Source organism: Chenopodium quinoa, unplaced genomic scaffold (assembly GCF_001683475.1).
Source record: "Chenopodium quinoa cultivar QQ74 unplaced genomic scaffold, ASM168347v1, whole genome shotgun sequence".
In the NCBI taxonomy this organism is placed as follows: domain Eukaryota; kingdom Viridiplantae; phylum Streptophyta; class Magnoliopsida; order Caryophyllales; family Amaranthaceae; genus Chenopodium; species Chenopodium quinoa.
In genome coordinates, this window is record NW_018744128.1 from 2,109,459 (window position 1) to 2,120,428 (window position 10,970).

The following is a 10,970-nucleotide window of genomic DNA, read 5'->3' on the forward strand; positions in this document are numbered from 1 at the left end:
TTTAGTGGTACATATCGATACGCGTCATTTACTGTAGAATTTTCGGCATAGATAATATAATTTGAAATCACAAATGAAAGGAATATTTGTGTCTACTTCACTAAGAGAAGATATAGGAATATATCAATATACTTAAAACTATATGCATACATCATCAAAAGGAGTCAAATAATCTCAAAGGAGCAAAAGTGTTAGAACTAGAGTGAATAGTGAATAATACGGAGTAATTTTTAGCACACTTTTTTTTTTTAAAAAAAAAAAAAATTTATTGTTATTTTTTTTGTCAAAGCACACTTAATTAATTAGATGTTAAAATTTTGAGAAATATAGTGAGAATTACTTATTTCCTTTTTCAAATGTAAGGCTACGCTATTTATTTATTTATTTTTATTTTTTATTTTTTTATTTTTTGGTGTTAAGAGAGCCACAAGGGCGGAGAATGAGAATCGATCCCAAGATCTCTTGGAATCGGGAGGGGAGCTCTAACCACTTGAGCTATCCATCACTCTCTAAGGCTATGCTAAATTTAATATTGGGATCGATCTAACACTCTTAAGAGTACGTAAATCATATATATACACGTATGTCGTGTTAATTTGGTGTTAAGAAATTAAATTTGTATTCCCTCTGTTTTTAAATACTTGCTCCATTTCTTTTGGACACGCATGTTGATGCTAATTTTTTTATCATTAATATTTTTAATCGCCAATAAGTATAAATTCTAATAGTACAATTGAAAATTAATAATTAATTCATTGAGATGATTCCAACAAGTACCCGCAAGGCTATATTTTTTCTTATGTATAAATCACAAACATTAGTCAAAGTAGGACAAATGAATAGTGCAAAAAATATAAATGGAGCAAGTATTTAAAAACGGAGAGAGTATATCAATTCACCTTTAAATGTAACCATATGTTACATTAGCTCGGCTATATTTACATTATTCATAAATAATCACTTAGGAAATTTTAAAGTAATTAATTATCATATACGAGTATTATACTATCTAGTATGTATATGTATGAATTGATGATGACTTCAAATAGATTCTACTTTGTATATGATAATGACTTGTAAATTCTTCCACCATTCTTGCATTGCTTAGCTTGGCACTTTTATGAGCCACGAAGTTAGGGTAAAGGAATTAAATAAATAAAATTGAATTCGGACCAATCGAAAAAAATATATAATTTCATTCCTAATTTGGAGTAAATTTCATGTATGCATGAATCATCCATGAATACCTTTGAATGGCTAATTTAAGGAACCTTAGCTTAAATCTTTACAAATATAAATAGAGAAAGAGAGAGAGTTATTAATACAACATCTTGATCAAACTAACATCTATCAATCATACGTAAAAGAGTGTTATTGTGTTAAGTACAACAAAAAAAGATAAAGTTTACGTACTACATATTTTGAATAATAATTAAGGTAATCAAATAGGAAAACTAGCTGAAATTAAGGAGAAAATGCCGATGAACAATGAGATGTCGCCGTCAGCAACACCGGCATCTGTAAGTGATCGGCCGTTGATTAAGTCGTTCAGCTCTAAGGATGCCAGGATCTCACTTGTGCAAAAGGTATGTTTATTTGTATAATGCTTGATTAATTATATTCACCATATAAATCAATGGAAAAGGATATCGACTCACATAATTAAGCTTTTTCATGATTAACCCTCGTTTTTTTTAAAACCAATGTGGTGAGAGAGTCGTACGTTAAAGAATATTGATATAGTTTGTAAAAAAAAAAAAAAAGAATAATTATATAAACATTATTTGATCATAAATCATAAATACCGCCTTTGTCCAACAATTTAATTAATTTAGGTTATTGACATCAATCAATTTAATTAATTTAGGTTATTGACATCAATTAATTTGGTTGTATTAAAAATCGATCGTGCACCTAAGGCTATGAAAGAATATACGAGTGTATGTGTAGAGATGTCAATTCGGGTAAATGGGTCGGATTTGAGTCGGGTTAGTGTGGGTCGGGTCATCTCGGGTCGGGTCAATACGGGTTAATGTCGGGACCTATGCGGGTCGGGTTCGGGTTGGGTTATGCTGAAGTCGAGTCACTTCGGGTCATACATCTTATCAGGTTTGGGTCGGGTTTAGGTCGGGTTACATTCAGGTCGGGTGAAAAACAGGTCGGGTTACATTCGGGTTTTTACGGGTTTAAACGAGTTAGGGTCCTGTTCGGGTTCGAGTCGGGTTCGGTTCAAGTCAATTATTTACGGGTTATAATCAGGTCGGGTCATTATCGGGTTCGAGTCGGGTTCGGTTCAAGTCAATAATTTGCGGGTTATAATCAAGTCGGTTCATATTCAAGTCGGGTCATTCTCGGGTTCGAGTCGGGTTCGGTTCAAGTCAATAAATTTTTAATTTTTTTTTAAAGCTCCAAATAAAATTGCATAATTTAAAACATTTAAAAAAAATATTTAAATAAACAAGTGAATACTAACATTTGAAAAAAATATATAAGTAGTTATATGGAAGTTTATTTAAGGGTTATAATCTTATGTATTTGTTAACTTCGAATCTCTATTGTAGATGTCGTATGACTTTTAATTAATGAAATGTTTTTGCTATTCAAAAAAAAAAAAAGTTTATTTATAAGATAAATTTAGAAAAAAAAATACATTTGGCTGATTTAATTAGACAAAATCACTATCTTTCAAAAAAAAAAAAAAAAAAAAAAAAAAAAAAGACAAAATCACTATCACCTATTCACTTCACTCACCTCATATTGCCTCAAATACGTTTAAAAAACATTGATAGCTCAGAGAGTCACAACTCTACTCTAATACTCTATCACCTCATGTCCTCATATAGCTCATTGCTTATATAGGAAGTTGAAGATAATTAGGAAAAATAAAATCAATCACAATAGAGATTTCATGGTGGAAAATTTCGTCAATCTCGCCATTAGAGTGCAACCTTCCTTAATATACGAAGATTCAGTCATTTTTTTTTTTTTTTTGGCTGTTGTCCAGTTCAGTTTTTCTTTGACGAGGATTATGTAAGAGATAAGTCAAGTAAGATGAGAAAGACCACTTTTGTTTCATAATTGGAATCCATGTTAATAAATTGAAAAAAAGCCTGAAACTCAATAGTCAATACGAAGTACTCTTTTTATCCTAAAAACTCCTAAATCCTAAAATTCGGGTTAGTAATAGGTCGTGTTTAAATTCGGGTCAGGTCAATAAGAAGTCGGGTTGAATTTGGGTCGGGTCAATAACAAGTCGGGTTGCAAGCCTCAGGTCGGGTTTAAATTCGAGTCGGGTTAGGAACGGGTCGGGTTGACCTCGGGTCGGGTTAGTAACCAGTCGGGTTGAATTCGGGTTTTGACGGGTTAAATCGGGTTTGGGTCATTCTCGGGTTCGGTTCAGGTCAATAATTTACGGGCCACATTCGGGTCAGGTCCTCTCTAGGTCGGGTCATGGTCGGGTTTGGGTCTCAAATACTCGGGTCAACTCGGGTCTAAGGTTGGTTTTAGGTCGGGTTAGGTCGGGTTTGGGTCACCATTTTTTTCGGGTTCAGACGGGTTAGGGTTAGGGTCGGGTTAGGGTCGGTATTTCGGATCCAGGTCAGCTTTTAACAGCTCTACATGTGATATGTATGCATCAATATATTTTCATGCGTAGTAGTACATGTTTATCATTAACTTAGCTTTTGATGAATTAATTTATCAATATACGAAGCATAAGCTTTCAAATATACAGAAATGTGTAATCACAACGTACTATGATATATTGCATAGTTAATATCATAATGAACTTATAACATGAAATCATGAGGGTTTTTACAAAAAAACATACGACCTTTTTCTAACACCTTCAAAATTTTGAATTTAGGATACAAGGCCATGCTAGCTCTTTTCGCTTAGGTTAATTTTTACGCTACTGATTATAACTTATTTTTTTTAATAAAATTATTTTATACTCCGTATCAATAAATTCTTCGCACATGGTTGTAGACTAATACATAAAATTTTACGTTTCCATAACATGTTACATTGATTAATGATTATTCCATATTATACATGTAACTTATTTTCATACATTATATGTTGTAAAATTGAATTAATATTCAGGCAGGAGCAGAATTCGTTGGAACATTCATACTAGTATTTTCAGCAGCAGGTGGGCCCATAGTCAACCAAAAATTCGACGGAGCTGAATCATTATTAGGAAATGCCGCATGTTCTGGGCTTGCTGCTATGATTGTTATCCTTTCTATTGAACACATTTCAGGGGCCCATATTGACCCAGCTGTTACTCTTGCTTTTGCGGCCCTTAAACATTTTTCATGGGCCGAAGTGCCCATTTACATTGTGGCCCAATTCATTGGAGGGATTTCAGCTGCTTTCTTGCTTAAACTTGGTTATCACCCTTTTATGTTGGGTGGTGGTACTGTGCCATCTACTAGCTTTGGCCAGGCGTTTTTGCTAGAGCTTGTTGCAACTTTCTTCCTTATGTTCGTCATCACGGCTGTTGCGACTGATACACGTGCTGTAAGTTGTGTTATTTTTCGGAAATAATAGTCATATATACTAATTTATTATAATGTAATATAGGATCACGTGATATTACAAACCAAACAAATTTAATTGATATGATGATGTAACAATTTTTGTAAGTAGGTGAGTTGGCGGGCCTTGCAATTGGAAGTACTATCCTTCTTGACATACTTCTCATTGGGTAAGTACGTTAACTATTGTTGCAATTCTTTTATTCTGGGCACATGCAGTAGTGTCACGAATAAATAAAGACAGTGATATAGACGAGATTCAATTCTAAATTAAACCTTAGGCTTTTTGAGTGTTAGTTAGAGAGTTTAACTAATTAATTTAACTGACATCCATGATAATGTTGACACTTAATTTGTCGGCCAAGTACCGGTGGTTCAATGAATCCGGCGAGGACACTAGGACCGGCCATAGCAGCAGGAAGGTATCACGGAATATGGATATACATGTTGGCACCACCCTTTGGAGCCATTCTTGGAGCAGGCATTTATTCACTAATCAAGATAAAGGAAGATGTGAGTGAAGGATCACCTCAACGTGCTAAGAGTTTTAGCCGCTAAGCCGGAGAGGATCATATGTCATACACAACACCGTGTTACACACACACGAGAATATGTCCGAGTAGGTGGCCGGTGGACGGGCACGGAGGAAACCTACTAGTGTAGGAGTGTGCCCCGTCCCTTGCCTTACTTTCCTTACTTCTATATCATTTGTATTGTTGTGCATGCATAGATGTTACTTCCGATTGTTGATCCACTAGAATTTCAAATTGGCTACATTTTAATGTATGATAATGTTAATAAATCGTCATCACTTAATTTAAATTGGTCACGTATAGTAAGTCACCTACTATTTTATTTGACAAGTGACAAGTGACAAGCAATCATCAAAGAAGTTACTTTTGGAGTGTGCATGTAATTTTTTTTTTTTGGTTTGATTATCATTGTGATTAGTGTTTTGTATTCTTGGAAAAATTCTTATTACCCAAAATATATGTGGAGTAGTTGTGAATTGTGATTATATGTTTGTCTACATTTTATTGTTTGGCTAGCTAATTTTTATTTAGTAATGGTTATTAAATACTTACCAGAGTAGCAAATTAGAGATAAAGGGTACATATATTTCAAAAGATTGAAAGGTCATCATAAACAAAATTTCCCTTCAATCAAAGATTACTTTACATATGCACTTCTATTCCATTGTTACTTTGTAACTTTACTTAGTAAACACTGTGCACATATGTCCATAACCTATATGTATCACTAATTTTATAATTTTTATTTATTAAAAAATGTAAAATGAAAGCTTATACACTTATATTCCAAAAATTTCCTAGGCATCTGTTGTTTTATAGGGATATTTTTAATAGATTCTAGGACTAATTTGCAAATATTAATGAAATGGTAGGCAGAAATCAAAAATGCAATCGGTGAATAGAGTCTTCTAGAACATCATATAAATACTTCAGAATAAGAAATTGTAGCATCCAATATAACATGAACACCCGAAACGTTTCTTTAGTAAATAAACATAAACGTGTTACGTGTCAAAGGAAGTTCCAAATTGCTGGCATCAAAGAAACGTTTCTGTTGTCAAAATATATCATTCTAAAAAACGTTTTGAATCCACATACATGAACAAGCAAGCAGATCAAAATGTAGATCCATTGCATTGACGGCAAATTAACATGCAATTAACTATCTTTAGAAATCCTCTATTAGTTAATTAACTTGACATATTCTTGTGCGAGTATGCTTTTGTCAATATGTGAAATAGATTATGAAACTTGTTGACAAATGTACAGCGTATAAAAAAAAAATATATGAGATGAAGTTCAGCCTCTTGCATATACGTAATCATTAGTCAGATTTCTATATATAATAATTTTTAAATAAAATCAACGTCTATTGTATGTCTGTATATCTAACTAGTTGTTAACTCGTAAGAGTCCAAAATGAAATATGCACAAGTATTAAAAATAAAGATCCTAATTTGGATATCATGGAAGAAACGTTTCATATTTAGCAGTTGTTGGACGTACATTTACAAGCAAAGCGTTTCTTTTACATAAAATTAGAAACTTATACTCGTTGTCATGCACATGATATGGAGTATTAACTGTATTATTATAGAATTTGATTATTTCAAGTATGTAATGAACTAATGATGCATAGTCATTATCTTGGTTCATTATAAAATTAAACTAATGAAAGTGTAAAGGTTTATAGGAAACTAATTACATATTAATAACAAAACCTAAATGAAAAACATCAACAAAATACATTGTTATTATTGCCAAAACTTCTCATGTTGCTGTCAATTAGCCATGGCACGCCCATGCTGTAGGCATAGGCGCGATGCATGTACCAATTCCTACATCCGATACATGTATTGATGGTAAAATGATAAATATTGTAAATTTTATATAGCATATCATAACGTGCTTACATAGATCAATCAAACTCCACTATCTCAGATTCTCTGAATAAATGTTTGGTCGATCAACAAATAATTTACTTAACTTCGTAATAAAATAGTGACAATTTTGCACAGCTACAAGATGTATTAAGAAAAATATAATCATAAGTTGACCAAGAAAACTTCAAATTTATAATTTATACAGTTGATGTCAATCATGCCTTCCAATTTGAGCAAGTCAAAGCACCATAATATACATATATACAGAGAAATTCTAAGTATAGACATAGACACGCAGTAATATGTAAAGTGCCTTAGCCAAATATACAAGAAGCTAATTATAAAACAAAATTTCAAGGCTACAAAGTACAAATTAAGTTCACAACTGTCTTAAAATGTCGACAAGTAATAATGTAACCCCGTTGCCACCATTACTAACACCTACACCACCCGCCGCCAATCAACCACCGACGAGTCCGCCCTCGTTAAAGAAATCAAGCAGCAAGCTAATCCAAATTTCACTTCTTAAAAAGGTATATATTGTTTCTTCTTCTTTTATCCTAAGTTTTATTTATTTCTTGTAATGTAACAACATTTTCATCCTTAGAGATTACTCCCTTTGTTTCATAAAGAAAGCCTATTTCTAATGTTTATGACTCGCATAATAAAGAGAAATAGGCTTCTAATTATGAACAGTAGGGAGTATTAAATTTCATTTTGTTTACTTCTTTCATTCTCTTTTAGCAGCAACAACTGAAATTTTACACTTTTTCACGTTTTCCCTTTGACCAACATTGTTAATTTATATAAGTTGGGTGATGTTATATGAAACCTTATTAGATTAATCTAAATTTATATTTCACATAATTATGTTATTTATGTATTTACATTATATACATATTTATAATTAGAGATATTTATTAAGGTTAAAATTACACATTGACAAACACGTTAAAACTAAAAACGAGAATTATAGTTACAGTAATTTTTTTTTTTTTAACAGGCTGGTGCAGAATTTGTGGGGACATTCATATTGGTATTTGCAGCAGCAGCAGGGCCAATAGTAGACCAAAAAATGAGTGGAATTGAAACATTAATAGGAAATGCAGCATGTTCTGGGCTTGCAGTTTTGATACTAGTCTTATCAATTGGCCACATTTCTAAGGCCCATCTTAACCCAGCTGTTACACTAGCTTATGCAGCCCTTGGACATTTTCGTTGGGCCCAAGTACCCATTTTTATTTTTGCTGAAATTCTTGGTTCTATTTCTGCTTCTTTTTTGCTTAAGGCTGCTTATCACCCTTTTATGTCTGGTGGTGTTACAATGCCTTCTGTTAGTGTTGGACAAGCTTTTTTGTTGGAGTTTGTTGCTACTTTTATCCTCATGTTTGTTATTATCGCTGTCGCGACTGACCATACGGCTGTAAGTATTTTTTTTTGTTCGGTTCAGTTCTGTTCCTTTTTAGGAAATAAACCCTCCTCTCGAGGGGAAATTAAACTCTGATATGATGTTATCATTTAAACACGTTATGCTACAATATAGGTGGGCGACTTAGCGGGTGTTGCAATTGGTGGTGTTGTCATGCTTGACATACTCATTATTGGGTGAGTTAATTATACAAGCTCTTACAAGATTAATTTGCATTTGGTACAAAATGTAAAAAAAATAAATTATGGTACAACTTTAAAATAAACACACAAAGTCAACACCTATATATGTATCGTTACAACAATAACTAAATTAAATTGAACTGAATTTTAACACACGCAAAGCCTGCATAAGTGATAGCTTTATAGTTTATATGTAAAATGTGCAGGCCAATGACAGGTGCATCGATGAACCCTGCTAGGACACTAGGACCGGCCATAGCAACAGGAAGGTACCGTGGAATATGGATATACATGGTGGCTCCACCCTTGGGTGCTGTTGTTGGTGCAGCGGTTTATGCACTTATCAAGCTTCCCAAAGAGGACTGATTAACTTTAGGAAACTTCAACTTAACACCACACAAACTAACAAGCATTACATTCAACAATTCTAACTTCTAAGCTCTTCCCAAGGTAAAATCTAGGAAGGGCATTGGTCGTGTAAAAAAATCATAATATTTTGGTCGGATATACTACGTATTAATTTTGGGGTGATTTGTTATCTCGTTGAGGGTGATTAGCATAGTTTGTCATTTTGTCATACTGCTAATGCTAAAAGGTGACAATCTTTAATTCTTTATGATTGATGTTATTAATTATTATAATAGTTATAATGAACAATAAAATATTAGAAGTTTAGTTTAGATTTTATGTAAAGCAAGTCTCATTGTATAGATACAATCCTCATTAATCCTTACATTTAAACGCAAAGCTTCCATTCATCAATACATAGCATACAAAGCTTTTCACCCGAAAAATATGGTATAAAATCAAAAGATACACCCAATATATTTTTTTTTTTTTTTTTTTTACGGGACACCAAATTTATTCTTGTACCAATCTAATAATCCTATTAAAAAAAACAATCAATCAAGATATATATATCATACCAGGTAGAAATCGGTAAGCCCTTCTTCTTTTCCATTCATCAATATAATGGATACAAAGCTTTTCACCCAAAAAATATGGGATAATTAAAATTAAAAGATACACCAAATATAAACAAGGAAACCATATATCAAGATATATCACGAAATATTGTCCTTATATTATTAACAAATATGCACCTATAAATAATTGTAGTTAAACCCATGATAGTACTCATTACTCAATAATACTAGCAAACATAATGGCATCAAAAACCATTTTTTCTTTTGTCATCGTTGTCTTTCTATTGATGTTTGCAAATTGTAAGTCACGCAACTATTTATTCGTGTTTGCATCAAATAAAATAAAAAAAATTTGAGTGGATATAAATAATATAATCTTAGCGATGTAATTGTTTTGCTTAGGGATTGTTCAATATCCTGAATTTCTAGATATAATTTAAAAAGTAATATAGCATATGTTATATTATTATAATTAATTCTTACCCTACTTTATGCATGCATGTAGGTGATAACGCAGAAAATGAATTTGGATCGGTGAAGTTGATGAGCAGGAAAATTGTAGTACCGGAAACTATTCTTTGCACACAAAAGCATTGTACTTATGGAAATTGCTGGTGTTGTTTGGATACAAGATGTTTTCATACTCAACCAGAGTGCAATGCTTTTGCTAGCTCTACTAAATGTAACCCTGGGCTGTGAAAAAATCTACAATGGCGTTTTAAAAAAGGCACCAATATGTAGATGTGGCGAAATCTGATTGGCTTTTAATTTTATTTTGAATTATTTTTAATATCCATAATGTGTTAAATTGTATTTTTTAAAGCAATACATCATTATGAATTATGAAAAACTATTTTTATAATATTAATTAAATTTTGAAATTATAATTAAAAATTGCAAAATTAAAATTGTTCATCAATGTTTTTCATTCATGTCAAAGATTAGCAACCCATTCCCAAAATTATTCAAAATGCTTTTTTTTTAAAAAAAAAAAAAAGAGGTGCTCAAAGAGCAATGTTCTTCATTCATGTCATAAATTTAGCCATTTGTATTAGATTTACAACTTAAATTCAGCTTTGTAACCTATATTCATTTGTTAAATATTCGTCCATAGCAAGTAAATCCCTTGCCAAAGAGAACTAACAAAGAAGAACCTAAAAAAAAAAAAAGGAAATCCCTTGCTACATTATTGTATACTACTTTCAAGTAAATCTTCGTCCATGTCATAAAAAGGGCATTGGTTGTGTAAAAAAAAATCTTGTTCTCATATGGGGGTTCAGATGACATTTGTCTCATCATAATATTTCGATGGGATATACTACGTACTAATTTTGGAGTGATTTGTTATATTGTTGAAGGTGATTAGCATAATCTGTCACTTTGTCATATTATGATTGATGTTATGATAAGTGTTGCACATCAACAAAACACAAACTAATACAGTTAGGACTAGAAGATTATTCATCTTTTATTATT

General features: G+C 32.1%; 2 protein-coding genes across 2 annotated transcripts; both read left to right on the forward strand.

Annotated features, from left to right (window-relative positions):
• Nucleotides 1–1,329: 1,329 nt before the first annotated feature.
• On the forward strand, nt 1,330–4,551 carry LOC110692872 (probable aquaporin NIP5-1). Its single transcript, XM_021869954.1, has 2 exons — nt 1,330–1,586; nt 4,105–4,551. The coding sequence occupies exons 1-2, from the start codon at nt 1,476–1,478 to the stop codon at nt 4,549–4,551; spliced, it is 558 nt and encodes a 185-aa protein (XP_021725646.1). The 5' UTR covers nt 1,330–1,475.
• Nucleotides 4,552–7,352: 2,801 nt separating this feature from the next.
• On the forward strand, nt 7,353–8,934 carry LOC110692873 (probable aquaporin NIP5-1). The gene is made up of 4 exons (XM_021869955.1): nt 7,353–7,490; nt 7,961–8,380; nt 8,501–8,562; nt 8,775–8,934. The coding sequence occupies exons 1-4, from the start codon at nt 7,353–7,355 to the stop codon at nt 8,932–8,934; spliced, it is 780 nt and encodes a 259-aa protein (XP_021725647.1).
• Nucleotides 8,935–10,970: the final 2,036 nt, after the last annotated feature.